The sequence below is a fragment of the Myripristis murdjan genome, chromosome 9 (assembly GCF_902150065.1).
Source record: "Myripristis murdjan chromosome 9, fMyrMur1.1, whole genome shotgun sequence".
NCBI lineage: Eukaryota > Metazoa > Chordata > Actinopteri > Holocentriformes > Holocentridae > Myripristis > Myripristis murdjan.
The window spans coordinates 11537815-11556216 of NC_043988.1; the positions used below are offsets into that span (position 1 = coordinate 11537815).

Below are 18402 nucleotides of genomic sequence, written 5' to 3' on the forward strand. Positions count from 1 at the left end.
TAACACAACCTAAGCTGCAGAGTAGGGACTTTCCCTGCCTCATTTAGTTTCAAACTCTACCTCAAACCAGTCATGAAACATGTGCACTGCTATTACTACTTAAACTGATTAGTGACTCTGAACTCAGAAATGGTTCATATGCATAGCCCCATTGTGCCATTGTGTAGTGTAATTTTTAGAATAGAATAACATTTAAAGTCTTTCTGCTGACTTGGTAAGAGCTTCTCTCTAAATGAGTCATCACAGAGCTCCAGAGTGCCACCATTTGGGTGTATTTTCTGATTTATCTTCAGGTGTTGCTACTAATAATTTTATTTAGTCATACTAGAACCAGAGGCAATAAACAACCTCTCTTAACTCTTAGATTATTATCCACTATGTTCACTCCATGGTCACATGCCCTGTAGCCTCCAGTTCAATGATCACTCTTGGTGGGTTACCAGAATTTATGTAGACAAAGTCTCAAAAGCCATTCAGCAGCACATATACAAGCAGGGCTCCCACTATTCATGCAACTTCTGGAATATTATGGAATTTAGAGACATGTGTGCAGTGCATTTTTTTTTAACATTCATTGCAGTATCTGGTGTTTTTTTATCATATGATAAAAAGTTTAGATGTTATCTTAGCTGAAAAACATCATCACCAAACCAGGGAGAAATCACACGTCATGGAAAGGCTTGGACTCATTTATGAAAAGTCATACACTGGTCATATACAATGGGAACCTTGTATCAGCTAGTGTTTGCAGAAATGGCAATCAAGTAAATACTACGCGTCATACGTCATCTATGGTTTAGGCAGGAATAGCCCTGAAAATGTTTTCAGGACTGCACTGATTTGCCATTAGGTTGCATATTCCCCTTGGGTAGTGAACTATTTACCAATGTCCATTTTCAACCATTTTCTGCCTCCCTACAAAGCCTATGGAAAAATGAAACTCTCTAGTAACAATAGCTAGCTGTGGTGCTGGTACCACCAAGTGAAAGAGCTTAATGGCATAGTGCCATCAGAGTGATAAAAGACTGTCTGGAGCCCTGCATCCCAAGATTTCTTCAAAGATTTTAATGGATTTTTTTTTCTTTTCTCCCCATTCAGAATTATCTATTATTCAATTATATTTAATCAACCCGCCTCTTCTTTGTAGCAAAACCAGGCAACAGTAAACCTATCTGTGAAACTGCAAACACTGTTATATTGACATGTCAGAATGTTTAAATTTCTCCTGCGTAGGAACTGATAAAGAAGGGATGCCTTCTTTGGGCTTCCCCAGAGCCTGTTTTCCATAAAGGTTTGAGTGTTTGGATGTTTCTCCAAATGTAGCACTTGCCATGACACTCATGGTGTCCTTAGAGAGCATCTCACAGCTTATGTAGCTATACAGAGCGCCAGATCAGTGTTGACCCGGGGGAAGTTGGCATGTCATTGGCTATGTGTCATGTGAGAAAGCTGCAGCTGGAGTGGGAGGTAACAGGAAGGGCACTAGGCTAGAGAGGGTGCATGCCGTTACCCTCCAAATGCTTTCTTTTTATCCTTTCCTTCATGACCCAGAAACTGATGATGTCCCCACAGTCTCACCAACCTTTCCAGTCCTGTAGGAAACAAAAAAAAGCTGTTTCATTGTCTCCTTTATAGCAACTGTGTCAAAGAAAACCATGTCCACATACAAGCCTTTTTAAGATGATTGGATGACCAGGATTGTTTGTTTTAAAGAATATTTCATGCTAATAATGATAGGCTCACAGACTATATGCAAAATATTTTTGATTATTACATTTCAAGGCTTTATCTTTACTTGAAGATTTATGTAGGCTTAATCCTAAACTCCATGAAATGTCTGTAGGTTAGAGCCCACACACAGTTGCTTATGCCTTTGTAATGCTACTGATAAGAAGTAGATTCAGACAAGGTTTAGTGCCAGAGTGTCGTTTAGTAAACTCTATGCCATAGTGCAATATGCTCTCTCATTTGCACTACACTCTGCATAACCTAGTGTGATTAAGCCCTGTGAATTATTATAGGACTCGTGTTTAGGCCACTTTATTTGTAACCAGCTCTGATTTTATGAAGGTGGAAAGAAACAATTTTCCTGATTCTATTCCCTTATCCTCCTCCTCATTTTCCTCCCTCCCATCCTTTCTTCCTCCAAGTTTCTTCCTGGAAGGAGACGGGTGATAGTTAGGGAGGGCAGGAAATAAGCAGTAGTGAAAACAAACAGGATGCACTCAAGAAAGCCGACAGGGCAGCTATTCATGCCTTTTGTCCTAGTTCGGTCCTTCCTTTCCAGTCCCAGTTTCTTCCATTTTTTTTTTTTTCATATTTATTTCAAGAGATAACAAAGACAACATTTTATCACTCAGACACACCCAGAAGAAAGATTAGCCAGCCAAGGCATGTGTGGCATGGCAGCTTTTTGTTGAAAAATATGTTATGCAATTAATTTTACTGGGCATTTTCCAGAAGGATTTTCTGACTGGGCACATTCTTCCAGAAACTGCAGATGGCTAATGGCTTTTTCAGTCAGTTTTTGTATTCTGTAAGGTCTGCTGCATTGCATAGATGCATGTAGTTATAATTCAGATCTGTGTCTTGCATGCTATTATTCAGATTTATTTGTAATTTATAATAGACATGTATAATTTAGAGCAAAGATTTTTTCTGTCTATTGTGTGCTGTCAGATCACTCAAGGGTGCTAATATTTAAAACTCCAGCAGAATTTTACAGTCTCGCCATAGACAGCATTTTCTCCCATCAGGAAGTGTTTTCAGCTTGATAAGTGGAAGAGAAAGAGTGATGGAGGTGGCCACGCATCATCATGCATAACAAACCCTCCACATTTCACAGCCCAGAGCACGGCCTCAGAAAAAAATTTTTCAAATGACAGCTCTTGGATGTTATCAAACCCCATCTGTTAATGATAGTGTAGCAGCTCCTCCAAAATCTCTGAAAAGCCATGTTGGTCCCCCAAATCCTATCAGTACCACTTCTGTAATAACAGGGGAATCAAACTTGCATTTGAACGTCATTTAAGTCCAAAATGTCAAAGTACAACCACACATATGTGGTGTGACATTCCTTAGAGCTTATGTGAATGGTTTTATGGTGGAATATTACAAAGACGTTTTCTCAAAATTAGATATATTCAGATATTAATTATTATGTGGGTTTTTTTTGTGTGTCAGCGCTGACAAGTTGGTTGGGTTTGACAAGGAAGATTTGTGAAATGGGGTAGATATTGCTGTCTTCTGTGTTACATTGTAGCCCGAGTCTGCCCATTTGACAATTACATAATTTGAAAAACAGCAGAACGGGGCTGCTGTGAAATCCCTGCTTGTGGGGGTCCCCGAACAACTGCATACAGAGTAAAGGCAGTGTGTAGTAGGAGTACTGAATGTATGATGTTCTGCTGTAGCTAAGCTCCCACACTCCCACACACCAACACACCCATCTACAGACTGCACCAGGCCCTAATGAGAGCCTTTTTCTGCTATTGCGTTGATCAGTCAGCCATTTGCAGATGCTCACAAGAGAACCTACTGGTCCTGACACAGAAGCCGAAATCACAGGGATTTGTCTTGTTGGCAGCTGTGCAGAGACGAGCTGACAAATTAACACACATGACACACAGCACGTGGACAAGTGGACCACTCAGACAAACAAAGTGATTTCACACTGACCATCGCCGTTCATTCAAGCAGCGTAAAAACAGTTTTTTTCTTTCCTGCAGCCGTAGGGGATGAGTATGCAATAGTGCCCTGAATATAAAAAGATGAATGAAATATTTTATGACGTTGTGGACTATGAACATGAATGTAGATATGTGTTCTGTTCTCATCACTTCTTCATTCTGCTTGTTCCCAGGTGGATGAGGATGTAGCTTTGGATCAAGCTGTGAAGTTCTGCCAGATACAGTTGGCCACTTCTGCCCAAAGACAGGTAAAAGACTGTAAAACATGACATCTGTTCTCTCTCTCTATCCCTCTCTGTAGTATGCAGCTACATTACAAAAGAAAGTGTAAATGGGAAGGAGATGTGGAGGCAGTGTCGATGTATGCAGAGAGCTAAATGTGCATGCTGTCTATCCCAGTTCTGTCCCGCTTTACACCAGATACTCTGTGTTTCCTCCTCGGACTGGAGGGTCATAGCAGGGTTTCCAATACGGAATAGGAATAAGGCTTAAGGCGTCAGTAGAAGCAACTCAGAGGATGTTTATGCTGGAGGAGATGGTCCACACAGCAGAAAGAAAGCTACTTTATTTAGCAACAACAGGGCTGATTATTCAGTGACTGTCAGCATTATTACTTTTCCATAGCTACCTGAACAGCCGAAGAAAACAGCATCTAATCAGTACTTTCTCTTCATGAATTAGTCATAACAAGAATATGTTGTCGATCATGCAGTAGCTGCTGGTTGTTTTAAGTGCTGTGTTTCCATTACCTTGATAATGTAGTAATGACATAGCTGGGATCAGGAGCAGGATGTCCAGAAACTCCTCACAAACACCTCAGTGATGCCACAGAAAGGCAGTGTCAGCATTGTTCCTGCAATCTAGATAGCAATTTTAGATTACTGCACTTGTGTTAAAAGTTTTTTTTTTTTTTTTTTTTTAAATTAGTCCTGTGGCCAACAGCTATTGACTGCATCTTTGCAAAGAGTTGTATCTGAGAGGCTTGACCACAATGTCTGCAGTGTGGGCCACCCCCTGATGTTTAGGTTTGCCATATTTGGGTGCAGTTGGCGCCAGACCTCAAGTGTCGCTCTGCTTCTAGGAACAGCATCACAGGGCTATGTAGCAGAAACTGGGTCCAACAGTATTCACAAATACCTCTCAGCTTATGTTGTGAACTATTTGGTGCACACAACAGCTCCGGTTGCCACATGGGAGAATACAGTCAGCTCCAGAAACATCTGACTGTTGGTTGAAGGTATTGGAGTCAGTTCAGTCTACTTATCAGTGACTGTCTTTTCTTGCACTGTCAGAATTGCTCTGATGTGGTAAGTTCCACCCATGTGGTATACCAAGTTGGTGAAAAAATAAGAATCATGCGCAAATTCTGCTTCACTCATTCCAGCTATTATGTAATAATATTGTCTCTTTTAAAGACAGATGTTCTGTTGTAATATCCAAACATGGGGAATTAAACAGGCAGCTGTAGTAAAATGTGGTAAACTGATGAGTAACTTGGTAATTCCCAGACTTATTAAAGTCTTCCCTGCTCCAACCTGCCGGTGCTAAATATAGTCCAAAGCGCGGTGTGAATGTTCCCTGTTGTCCTCTCCAGCCTTACTCAGTAGTTGCCGAACTTGTTGTTGGTTTCAGCTGAGCATTGGTATGCTTGTTGTTTGCAATTTGCACATGAAAGGCAGTTCGCACATGATTTACAAGGGAAGACACTGGATAAAAGCGTTTGAATTAATTAAACGTGAATGTGTCTGATTGCATTGATGAAAGCTACTGGAAATGCTCTGTTTGAATTTGCTGATTTGGCTCGTGCTGAAGCAGTAATGACCACAGAGCTTTGTCTTTACTACTCGTATTCCTTATCAAATCAGTTGCTCTGCCTCATCCTCTGTCGCTGACTCCCCTTCCTCCCCTCCCTTCTCCTGCCCACACAGTCATCAAGGGTCTCTGCCCACATCCTGTTGTCACGGTGATGTTCCCTCAACCTCAGGCTTGTGAAAAGTAGCTGCGGGCACAATGAATCTAATTTTTCTCAGTTCAATGATCATATCATTTTATTTTCTGCATGATTTTTTTTGTTTTGTTTTTCTTATTGTGTTCATTTGTGTCCTTAATTAGAAGCATTTGAAACAAGGCTGCATTTCGACAGGGCTTTAAGCCACTTTTATGAAACATGTAAAAACATAAGGATTGGAACCGGATTTTACTGACGTAGCTATATGGGCAGCTTCTTCTCATTTCTTGTCTATGTACATGCATGTTTAATCTTGATACATCTTCTCTACACTGCGATTTTCATGCCAGGCATAAGTGTGTACACAGTAGCACAGTCCTTCTTGAGTGTTTTTACACTTGTGTTTTATGTATGTTTTGGAGCTTTAAGTAGACACACTCCAGATGCATCTTCTTACTGCAGTGAGGATTTATTGTCAGTTGTAAATAGTGTCACTGCCGACTGGTTTCAGATTATGTGACGTAGTTTGCATCTGGTCATTTATGTTCTAAAATGTCCAACATATACATAAGGTATGGTAGGTCTATATACAGGCGTGTCTCAAGTCCACCAAAAGGCTGTTTTTGTGTTATTTACCGTGTCCCTCGACTCAGAACAGAGTTTGCAATGGGTTCTGATTTTATGAAACGGGAAATGTGAGTTGGCACCCTGGAGTTCTCAGCTTGAAAATATGAAAAAGTCTCTGCCTATGCTTCAAAAATTCAATAAACCGCTTCAACCAGATTCACACATTCCTACAAGCCCCCACAAGTGCAGAGCGAGGTCTGGCTTCATGGTGCTGAGCTGGAAAATCAGCCGTGTTGTGTCCTCGTCTGTTTTCATCCCTGTTATTTATTCCCTCAGTGATATCTTAAAGAAAGCATGTCAAGGTTGATTGGCCCATGCTTCTCATCGCTGTCATGCCATGAATCTTCAGAATCTGTCGATAATGGCTTGAACTTTCCAAATTGATTTATTTTGCTAGACTGTAATTGCTCCTGTACTCTGTTTGAGAAGGTGGTGCTCTCTTCAACCTGCTTTCCTGGCCTTACCGAGCCTCCTTAGATTGAGATGATTGAGTCACTTGACTTATTAAACAGTCCAGTTTCACCCACTGGGTCAGCGGATGGAGCCGTAGAAGAATGTCGGGCTATAGCAGTGGAAGAATATGAAGGCTTAGCTTCACAAAGGAGCTCCATCATCAGTGTTATATGGGGAGGCAATTTGATTAAATCGGCCCACCAGTCTTGCAGTTGTGTCGGAAAGATAACCAAAAACCACATCTGCAGCAGCACTAATCTCATTTAAAGCCCTATCTCGATAATTGCACAGAACCATTGTTAGATTCAGGTTTTTTTGGAGCTCAGTCTGGCTGCTGGTAGCCCCCCTCCCACCATACAGTGAAATCTACAACCTCACTATATGTACTCTGTTGCAATTTCCTCAGGTACAGTGTTTCCTAACACACAGGGTCCAACTGGCTTCGTGAGTTTGTGTCTTTGTTGGCGATGTTTAATTCATGAGATATGAATCATCAAAGCTAGCGTTGGAACTCTGTGTGCATGCTTGTAGTTGCCGTGCTGGTCTGTGTTGAGCTGAGGGATCTGTTGCTGTCTAAGGTTTTGGAAGGCTGCTCTGTTTGTTTGATTGTCTGTGCTCTGCTGTGCGAATCCCTAGGGGAGCTTCATCATACACAGCTCTGACTCAGAGCACAATTTGACTTAAAATCCCAGCAGTGAGAGCCTGAGAAAATGGCCAGAGAGCTGTGATACTATCAAATTGCCTGGTGCTAACATATATGTTGAAGCCTGTTTGTCAGCTTGTGCATGACAGGAGTGAGCCATAGCCTTCAACGTTGCCTGTCAGCCATTTGAAACCTTGACATAACTAAAACTAAAACAGACTTTGCTGCTGACATGGATACAAGTAGTCTTTGTGGCATGTATGAAACCATATCTAGCTGTCACTTAATGGTGTGTTTGAATTATCATTGCTGTAGAATAATTTTGTATACTTCATTCTGAATGCCATGTAGTTGACAAGGCTGTCTGTTTCATTATTCGCTGTTTCTTCAGCTCCTTCTTAAATTTGGCCACTTTTGCACACAGAACTGGTTCGACTGGTTAGAAAGGCTCTTCAACTTTCATCCATTTTAAAAGGAAAACTGTAGAGAAGGTGTATTCAGTCCTTTTGACTGTCCTCCTCTGCGTTGCCATGACAGCGGCTGTGGGAGCAGGGCGGCTGTTGTCACAGGTTGTTTGTGCAGCTCTTGTGTTTATGAGTGGTCCTCAAAAAGACGCCCAGCAAAGTGGCACAGAGGGATGCGGCGTGGTCTAGTGCTGCTCTCCTTGCCAGCACCCCACACGGGCGCAGGGTTCGGTGCGTGAGTCCGCCTCCGAGCCCCGAGGGAGGACCTCACAACTCTGTAAAGGATATCATTGGCAAGACTAATATTCGTGATGTGTGTTGTGTGAATAGTGCAGTGCTATCGACTGTGAGTCATTCTCTTTCTTCAGCTCTGAGTCCTGCAAAAGCTTCTGCGTTCAGGGAAGACGGTGTGCAGCTCTCAGCCTTCCACCTGAGCAGGGGAAGGTTGGCAGTGCAGTTGGACACCCAAGGTCAGTCACACCTCTTCACTCCCACTGCTCTTTTGTCTCTCTCCTGCAGACTGCAGGCGATGCCCCAACCACACCTAAGTACACCAAGGAGCATCGCGACATCTTCTTCCCCGCCTCGCTGCCGACGCCAGTCCTGCTCAGCCACGCCGCCTGCCACCCGCTGTCCTCCCAGGACGGCCAAGCCCAAGCTGCGTACGAGCCCCTGAACAAGCTGTCCAGACCTCCAGCCTCAGGCTTCCACGATCATCCGCAGCACAGGAGAGCAGCCGGCCACCCAACTGCAACCATGGCCTTCCTACCCCATACAGGTACAGCAGCACCCACTCCTGCCTTCTCTGACCCACCAGATGGTTACCTTGAAGGTGTTTGCCTTGAACAACAACAACAACATGGTACCCACAAACCACAAAGACTTAAGAGATGATATAACTGCTTTTTGTGTCCAAATTGAGTTGTATTGCTAAGCTGCAGTTTAACAGAGAATGTTGTTTTATTAAGGTGTGTGGTATTTATGTGCATCCTAAGGTAAGCTGATGCCTCTTCCCGAGTAGAAAGTGTTGAAAATTCAGCTTTAAGGGTGTCAGTGTAGTTTAAAAAGATTTAGCATTGCTTTAAGTCTGACTGACCAGCAGGGGGCACCTGTGGTCTTTTACAGCTCAGTTACATAAACTCTGGACCCTGGCCTGGTTTCATTTTGCCTTCAGGATTTTTGTCATTCCCACAATTAAGAGTTTTAGAAATCTGTGTCCTAAGAAAGCTCTGTCCGGACTGTGATGAATTTTTCTCCCCTTTCATTTTTAATTTATGTCTACATGAGCCACTAGAGGTGGGTGGATTGGGAATAATCATAATGCTCATAATACATATTCTAGTGGTGAATATACATTTTCACCATGTATCAACAAGCTGTGGCTGTCAGAGGTAGTGTCTTCAGCCTGAGCTCCCCCAAACATTTTAGCGAGATTTTGGGGGAAATTTTTAATAACATATCATGCTCATCTGTGATGTACAGACCATGAATCATCATATGCATGTGCAGCATAAACTCCTTAACTTCTTTTTGATGCAGTTTTCATTTAATTTCTGCCAGATGAGTGTTGACATCACCGTAGATTTTCACACAGTTGACTCAGCTATTTTTGTCTGTTTCTACCTTTTGGTCGTGATCTGTCGGAGGTTTACAGTGATCAGAGGGTAACAGATCAACGGCAGATATCAGGAGTTTTGATATATTAATACATTTGTGACAAACCTGGCACAGCAATATGATGCAAAACAGCCTTACAGATGTAAACATAATCGACATCAACCTAAATTCAACCTCACTTGGCCTTGTGCCATGATTGATATTTTCCATTACAAACAAACAATATCCAGGCTTTCCACATTTGCAAAATACCAACTTAATAAGGATATAATGACATATCCATTAAACGTTTCAGTTTGATTCACATACTGGCTTCACCAGTTTTACATTTTCCCGTTTTAGTATACTACAAGAATACAAGAATAATACAAGTACAAGTTTCTGTAAGTTAAATTAAAAACTTTTAAAGAATTTTTCACTGCCAGTTGAAATAAAGCGTAAGGCCGAATTCATCCCCAAGCAAATGAAAATGAAAGAAACATCTGCATAACAAAATGAATTTCTCATTGAAAGTAAAGAGAAATTGTTACATTTTATATTACAGGCAAGGCTTTCTTGTCTGTCTCCTTTCCATTTTCATTCTCAATTAGAAACTCACTTTGCTGCAGCTCACAAATTTGATGGAGCCTCCCCAGTTTCAGCTTTTGCAGTGCTCCATCTTGTTTACTATGTTTACACTTCACACTGGAAGTGTGATGACTCAAGCTAAAACTTCCTAGCTGTGCATTCTCTAGTGTTTGAACAAAGCAAAAGATCAATGTGAATGCCATCTCTTAGATAACAGACCACAGCTGAAATCATCAACCTTTTATTTCAACCACACAGTTCATATCATCATCAAGTTGTTGTATTGCAAACGTTGATATTACATCCGTAAATTTTGAGTTCACGGAAAACCAAAAAGTCTCACAACTGGCAGGTTATTGCAGTTATTAAATATGGAGAACTTTTGACAGTTATGCCAAAGCATGCACATGCACATACACTTGCACATGTACACATACATGCACACATATACACAGGTTAGCATCAGGCAACAAAGCATAGGTTGTGTCCTACACTAATGGAGAAGCCAGAGTGAGGATGATTAACGTGTTTGTTGTCATCGATGTGAGACACGTACTCCAAATTACAAAATATTGCACCGGCGCTCAGAAGCAAAACAACATATAAAGATCAGGAAAATGGAGTCGGCAGTAAATGCAAGAAGGAACAAAAGATTCATCTGGGTGCTCAGCAGACTCGGTGTCCCAAATGAATACAAGGCCCAAAATCTTTTCTTAAATCTTCTCCTTTTTTTCCTTTTTGTTGCGTTTACTAGCAGCTCCATTTCCCTGCTCTCTGAAGACATACTCAGCTCATGCAGACTGTGAAAATAGCCTACACATGATGAGCTGAATATGAATGAGCTGAAATGATTTGAAATTTCTCTCGGGAGATGATAAAGTATCTTTAAAAAAAAAAAAAAAATAGAAGAAGTATGACTCTCAGAAATATTCTGTTTCATCTTTGATTTCTACTTGTCTACCTGTGGGGCAAGAGAAGGTGAATACAGATCAAGCCTGTAAGATAAAAAAAAAATAAATAAATAAAATGGCTTGTTTGATCACATGATATCTTTTAGTCAATACTTATATTTTATATGGTTTAGTTCACATTGATTCCTTTTAAGTACATGCTTACTGATGGTGAAAATGCACTGAATGACGAAAAACACCGAATAACTGCAATAAACTTTTAAAGTCCCGATGAAATAAAAATGACTTCTTCACTTTGTTAATTTCCCACGTCATAAAATACACCTATTCAACAATAAATACCCCACAAAACCCTGTCTTCTTCTTCCTCAAATTTACGACATCATGAACATCCTGTTTCATCTGGAAATATGTCCAGGAAGGGAATGAAACACATTTCGAGTGTCTAACTTCTGCAAGGTGACAGATTTCAGAGTGAAAGAAGAAAAACGTTTGGGAGGAATTTGATTTGAATGTTGAAAAGTGGGCGTGAATCTTAGCTCTGAGCCACAAATGTTAAAATAGATTGACAATTGAATTGATTGACAGGAGGATGTCATGATACGTAAACACGCATCATATTTTGTTCAACAGGAAGAGAAAATCATTGTATTTTGATATAGGGATACAAACAAAAATTTTATTTTGGTATTTTTTGGCATATGTTGTTAAATGGATGCACAATATGAACAGCTCCTAAGAAACTAGGCTTGAGGAAACATTTCTTGTTATTTATTTATTTAATTAACCTATCAATGACATAAACCAGTAATGACTCTATTTATTTTGCTGTAAAAGCATGTAGAACACTAAAAAATGAAGAAGAAAAAGACGAAGATAATTTTGCAATGACTGTCTTTGTAGGTTAGGGGTTTTTACCAAGTCAGTAGATCAAGAAAAAAATGTAGAAATATGTGAAATTTGTCTTTTCTTTCTTTTTATTTATTTATTTTCTTTTCAGTCTGGCACTTGGTGAAACTTGGTTGGGTCGTGAATGACAGTGTAACTCAGAGGTATCACACTGGCACAATGTAACAGTGTGTTTTTTTTTTATCCACAGAGGAGCGAGAGGAGCCCACAGAGGGCCTGGCGTACCGACAGCAGGAGTCTCACCTTTGTCAACAAATGAAACTCGCCACCGTCTCCCAAGGGCAAGAAACAGCAGCAGCAGCAGCAGCAGCAGCAGGCTGGTACCAGGAGGAGCCTGCAACATGTAGCACCGCACAGCCTTGTCCAGGTCAGAGCCTCCGGGTGGAGACGGACGATAAAGTGGTCAAACCACAGGGTGTCATTATTAAACTAAGATTCTCCATTTTGTAGACTTTTGATTGACATTATACACCTTGAAAATGCTGTGATATTTAAAAATGGCCCTCGCGTCTCTTTTGTTTCTCTCTCTCTCAGACCAGCAGCAGTATGCCAGCAGCGAGCAGTCCAAGCTTCCAGACCCCAGCCGCATCCGCTCCCGCATCCCACCCAACATGCCAAAGCTTTTCATCCCTTCCACGGTTACCAAGTTCCCACCGGAGATCACAGTAACTCCTCCGACACCCACGCTGCTGTCTCCCAAAGGCAGCATCTCAGAAGAAACCAAACAGAGACTTAAGGTACTGTGTCTGCCTCTAAATGTCTGAGTGCCACTGCTTGTGTGTGTATGTGTGTGTCACCATGAGTGTGCCGCGCTCCGTGAACTTCTCACCTCTCAGTTGAACCATCTGAGACTCAACAGTGCCCCCTGCTGTCTCCTCCCATACAGAACGTCATCCTGTCCTCCCAGTCTGCAGCCACAGTCAAGAAGGACACTCTGAGCCAGCCAGCGCTGGAGGTGCAGGAGACATCGAGCCAGGAGTCTTCGCTGGAGAGTGAGTCGGACGAGGAGGATGATTACATGGACATCTGAGCCTCCGATCAGCCTCGCGCTTTCAGAGCACTGCAGAAACTGAACAACTCACAGCCTGGCCTATGTTTTCCTTGTCTTAAAATAACGGAATGGTACATGTCGCTGCAGCTAGTGTGTCTTTGTTGATAATATTGTTCTTATTTTTCTTTTTGTGCATTTAGAAATACTTTTTTAACAACAAAAAAAAGCACTCCCAACCTGAGAAAATGCATTTTTCTCATCACCTGTCATGGTGCTGTTTTGCTCTTGTTGTCAGCAGTGACAGGGGATGACAGGCAGTGTCTTTTGTTTTCCATGTGCCATTTATGCATATCGCACAGCTTAAAGAGCTTTCCGGAACTCACCGAAAGTGGGGAGTGCTAGAAAAGAACAAATTATCAGCTGTGTACTGGATCTGGCAGAGCAGGCTTGTGGCCCGCACAGCCGTCCAGGCCTTTGTTTATGCATCCTCTACGATGTTGTGTACCAGTTGTATATCTCCGCTGCAGCTAAATCCTTGTCTTGAGAACTCCACATCTCCAATCTGAGGTGCTTCAATCCGGACTGATGCTCAGCAGCATGTACCTGCTGTCAACCACTTTGACCATTTACATAGGCATGAGAATTTATCCTGCGAGGCACTTGCATCGGTACACGACATATTTCAGCGGACACAAAGGTGAAATGAGGACAATCAGCTGCACTCGACGCTTGTCTGTGGGGCCGGCGCACCACACAGCCTCATAACCTGTAGCAGATTGAACGTGTTTACACTTAACAATTGGGATGTCTTTCACTTGTCACTTAATTTTGTGCTATTTTTGTACTCACTGTATTTACTTGTAATATTTTGTCCAATATTTTTTTTTTTTTTCCTTTTGTGTGCATTTGTAGCGAAGAGGAACAGTTCTTAGCAGGAAGAAGTCCTGTCACCAGCATTGATCTGAACGATACGGAAAGGGATTTGGTCTCAATTGTTTAGAAATTAGCTTTTGTACATATCCTTATCCAAATATCTTTCCAGTACGACGACTTTAATGATTTGGGTGTTTAGTCAAGCTGGAGAAGTGTGCATGTGAGAGACAGCGAGCATTAAGGTTACGTTAGGGTTTGGGTCTCTTCAATTCCAATCAACTCAGGAAACGTGACAGGACTAGTTACCAGACACGCTAATGTGACTGATTTTTTTTTTTTTTTTTTTTTTTTCCTTCCTGAATTCAGTGGAATTGAAACACGGGCAGAGGGAAACCTTATTATACAGATGCCTTTCCAGTGAAACCGTTTTGGTAAATTCGTCAAAATTCTAGCTCAGAGGAAGACAATAGAATGTTTTTTTACAGATTGTTTTCTATGAAAAAAAAAAAGATATTTACTGATTGTTTCTTGAAAGTTGTCTAAAAAGACTTTTTAAAACGGACATAAATGATTAACTAAACAGTATCACCCTTGACTAAACTGTTGGGAGTTTGTATTTTTTTGTTCTTTGGTTTTCGGTGTAAGATACTTTTCTAATCTACTGCTGAGCTTCTGGGAATGTATCACGGCTAAAGGTGACGGGGTTCAAGGCTTCTGTTCGGCTCTGTCCCCTTAGCTCAGACTACTGGAGGGGAACTGTTCTCTACATTTGGACTGAATGCATATAAGATGTCACAAACCAAGAATATATATTTGAGAAACATGTACTTGTGCTGTGTGCTAATTAATTCCTCTAACACGTCTGCATAAAACCTTACGCTGCGAGGGTCTTTTGCATATGTTTATCTAACTATTACAGTTAATTTAGAGTCGGGCGAGATGCAAAAATAATTTCACTATACCTCTGGCTGTTTCCACAGTAAATGAACAATTTGAACCGAACACACAACTCCAAATCAGATGAGAACAACTTGTAACGATTAAACTTCATTCTGTGTAATCGAATCAAGCCACAGAGCGCAAACGCTACTGGTGTATTTGCCACATACTCATGTTTTGATTCATTTATTCCCACAGCAAAGTTCAGGCATAAAGTTCTGAGCACTTTTTTGTTTGATATGCAAATGAAGGAAAACAACAAAGTAGGCATTTGTTGGCAAAACTGACTCTTAAAAAAAATTAGTAGAATACACTACATTCCAACATGCATTTACAATTTTTGCTCATTTATTTAGGCACGATAGCAATGTGTATCATATCAGTGGTCAACAGTTGTGTATAATTTGTCTATTAATGATATTGAGAGGGCTAGAAAGAAACAGTGGTTTAGCTTGTGTGGCAAAGAGCCCAGGTCACCCAGGGCTTCTTGTGGTCTGGGTGAAACTTTGCTAAGGCTTATAAACCATTTCGGTAACACTCATAAGACATTAATGTTTGTAAATGATAGTTCCTTACTGGGGAGATGTGATAGTCATGCAGACTTACTGCCAGTTTGACTTCTTTCAAAACTATAAAAGCAGCCGTTCGAATATTACAAGCTAGTGCAGGCAATAACAAAAAAAGCTGCTTTAATCCCATGAAGGTGATGCAGTAAGTCAATTATGGGGATATTAAGGTTCAGGAAAAATAAATGGCCTATTTTTCCAACCGGGGAGGTAAGTTCTACTTCCCAGGCCTGAGGCTTTTACCGTGTTTTGAAATTCGTTTAGTCAGTCAGGCCTGTAATCCTGAAATGCGACACGCGGCCTCATTCACAGTCCAGGCAGAGGCTGGCGTGTACCAGCCAGTGATGTGTTACATTATTGCTGCATGGCCCTGATTCTCATTATTACCCAAACTCCAGCAGTTTGGAGAACAACATTTTTCTTGCTTCCTTTAGACTTCAGTCTGCTAAGGCTTGAATTGCCAAAGACATTTGTGTGCGGAGATTTGCAGCTTGTTTGTGAAAGCAGAAGGCTACTAACAGGCTACTGAAGTTTGGTTGGAGGATTAATTTTGTATATTGCTAAATGCAAACAAAACGTCAGGTGCAGCGTGGCCCGGGTGGCAGACAGGACTGAGGTGGCCTCATTGCAAGCCATCTGCTCTACATGGAGGAAGTGGATGGACCCTCACTGAAGTGCCACAGCCGTCTACTCACTGAGCGAGCCGATCTGTGAGGCTGAGAGCGGTGCTGTTTAAATTCCAACGGCGAGAGCTCCAATTGATCATGAATTCTCTTTTAGTCTGAAATAAAATACGCAAACAACTTCTTTTGTGGCAGGATGAAACAACGCTGATAACACGACAGTTGGCATGATAAAGCCCTCTTTTTAAAACCTATCCACAAATGTTTACTACGCAAGGGGCACCACTGTAAGCTATCCTTCCCTTTGTTTTTCGAATTAACAGAAATAGAGAAATCCATCTTCTCATTTCAGTCAGCATGTCCCCTCCCCTACAGGGCTGTCATGTTTTCTTTTCTCCACTAACTCCTGCAGCCGGCAGACCACCCTGTTGCCTACGCTGACTTTGTGGTCAAAGGGCTTGTACACTCTGGTGTGAAGTCTCCGACACGAGGGAAGTCATTAGTCTTCATTAGCAACTTCCAGGAGTTTCTTATGAAGTGCTGTGAAATTGTCATTTGCCCCTTTGCCAGGCAAGCTAGATTTGAGGTTTGTTTTCTTATGTGGTTGACCAAATGTCTGCTCACCCAGCCCCTGGCTGGAGCACGTGAGATCACGGTCGCTCACACAAGTTGGAACAGAGATCTCAGAAAAGGCCTTTCAACAGTCTTTCACTGTTTCTACCATCAAGCAGAAGAATAGAGATTAATACAATAAAACATGGATCATATTAACTAATGAACTCTTTCTACTGTACTTTGTGATTCATCTTGTGAGCTCAAAAATCTATGCTTTGTTCTATCTATCTATCTATCTATCTAATGTTTTGTTGTCACATTATTTTTTTACTTACTTCTACAATCAAGTAAAATGCAGCACCGACATTAGACATTAGAAGATTAGACATGGAGCTATGAATCCCGCCCAATCACAACACAGCACTGAAAAGCAAAAAAACTGAAAGTGATGGACCTGTTGTCAGGTAGAGGTATTTCTCCTGTGATGTGCGGTCGTTGGTCAGGTTGTTTCCAGCCAGCGGCTGCAACCCCTACAAACCCCTCAAAGTGGCCAATTAAGCATCAAAAGGGCATGCTGCATGGCTAATGTGAGCGAAAGGTGTGAGATTTCTCGTCAGTCCACTCCGGGGGCTCTTTTATTGGGCTGCTAGAGAGCCGTCTGATCCCTGGGCCCTGGCTGTGTATTGGCAGCTGTTAACTACTGAGCACAAGGAGATGTGTGCAGTCAAAGCAAATGGCCACAGACTGGCACCTGGGAGGCAGGACAGCACTGCTGAAGGTGATCAGTGAGCAGACACACAGGCACAGTGCGCTCAGGTACCGAAACAAAGGTCTTGAGCAGGTATTAGACAGCTGACCAAACCACTGTTTATAACACAATATCTTTGCTCATGCTTTTGTGAATCCTACCTACTGTAAGAGTCCTGCTTTCACTCCTCATCATTCACCCTTCACTGGCAATAAGTGGCTAAATTCATATATTTATCTGGCATGATACCCTCACTGGCACACAAATTGGTGCATCTAATATCCATCAAGTGAAAGAAATGACTGCCTTCGACAAAATCTACCGTGTTTGCAGTGTGCTCTGCTAGTCATAGTCTTCTCCTGGCTGCTATCTCTCTAAAGTGTGATCCAAGTCCAAATCCCCCTGAGGCTAGCTGTAACATGCGGCAGTGGCCCCTGTCATGCCTCTGTGGCCCTGGCCTTTGCCCCCAGGCTACAAACTGAAGCCTTACTGCTCCCACCTGTCACCTCCAGACGCAGCATGTAATGGGATTGACACTGCCGCTGCTGAAATGTACACCTCAGCTCTGACTCTGACACGCTCGCTGCTAAAGCCAGATGAGTAATCTGCAGAGGATTTATCATCAAAATCTCTCTAGCTCTTGCAGTACCTGTGCTTTTATAAAAACACAAGGGGCCATGTGATCTCTCTCCTTGTGAGAGGGGTTCAGGGCATCTCCAGACCCTGAGAATAGACTGCTGAGAAGTCCCTGGGAAGAAGAGTTTGCCCTCAGAAGTGCTAAGTGAGGAGAGCAACACTGAACCTGTGATTAATAACTCCTTGACAACAATTGGCTTCACATAAGGAGGATAAAAACACATCACACTTCCTCAAGGCCAAAGTTCTGCCACCAAGCTGGCTCTCCACACAGGGGGATTGCTGATACAGTCCCTCATCGGTGCTTGGCCATTTAGCATGAGCAACGCCTAAGTGCTGAAATGGCTTTGCATCTTTAAGTGCATCTTCTTGATGGCACCAATTTTGCCACAAGGCCATTATCCTTTTTATTCCACATCGAACCAACTCAGGACCCTTCAACAAGCAAATCAATATTTTCACAGGCAAGACTCTCTGGTTGTAAACGCCTCTTTATGCGCACTCCTGAATTTCCCTGTGGGATGAATAAAGTATCTTCTATTCTACTTAGATGCTGAGTCCTCAGATAGCTGTGCTAAAGTAGGGAAACATTCATTCACCACTCTGTTTTGTTGTTGTTGTTGTTGTTGTTTTTCATTACATG

The 18402-nt window shown here is 42.0% G+C and overlaps 1 protein-coding gene across 3 annotated transcripts in view; it reads left to right on the forward strand.

Annotated features, from left to right (window-relative positions):
* Positions 1–14519, forward strand: part of cabin1 (calcineurin binding protein 1) — a 45902-nt gene extending 31383 nt beyond the window's left edge. For all 3 annotated transcript variants that reach the window (XM_030060434.1, XM_030060433.1, XM_030060435.1), the window contains 5 exons: positions 3863–3937; positions 8344–8602; positions 12019–12195; positions 12363–12565; positions 12715–14519. In XM_030060434.1, coding sequence (XP_029916294.1) covers positions 3863–3937; positions 8344–8602; positions 12019–12195; positions 12363–12565; positions 12715–12858 — 858 coding nt within the window. In that variant the 3' untranslated portion in view covers positions 12859–14519. The remainder of the gene's footprint in view (positions 1–3862; positions 3938–8343; positions 8603–12018; positions 12196–12362; positions 12566–12714) is intronic.
* Positions 14520–18402: the final 3883 nt, after the last annotated feature.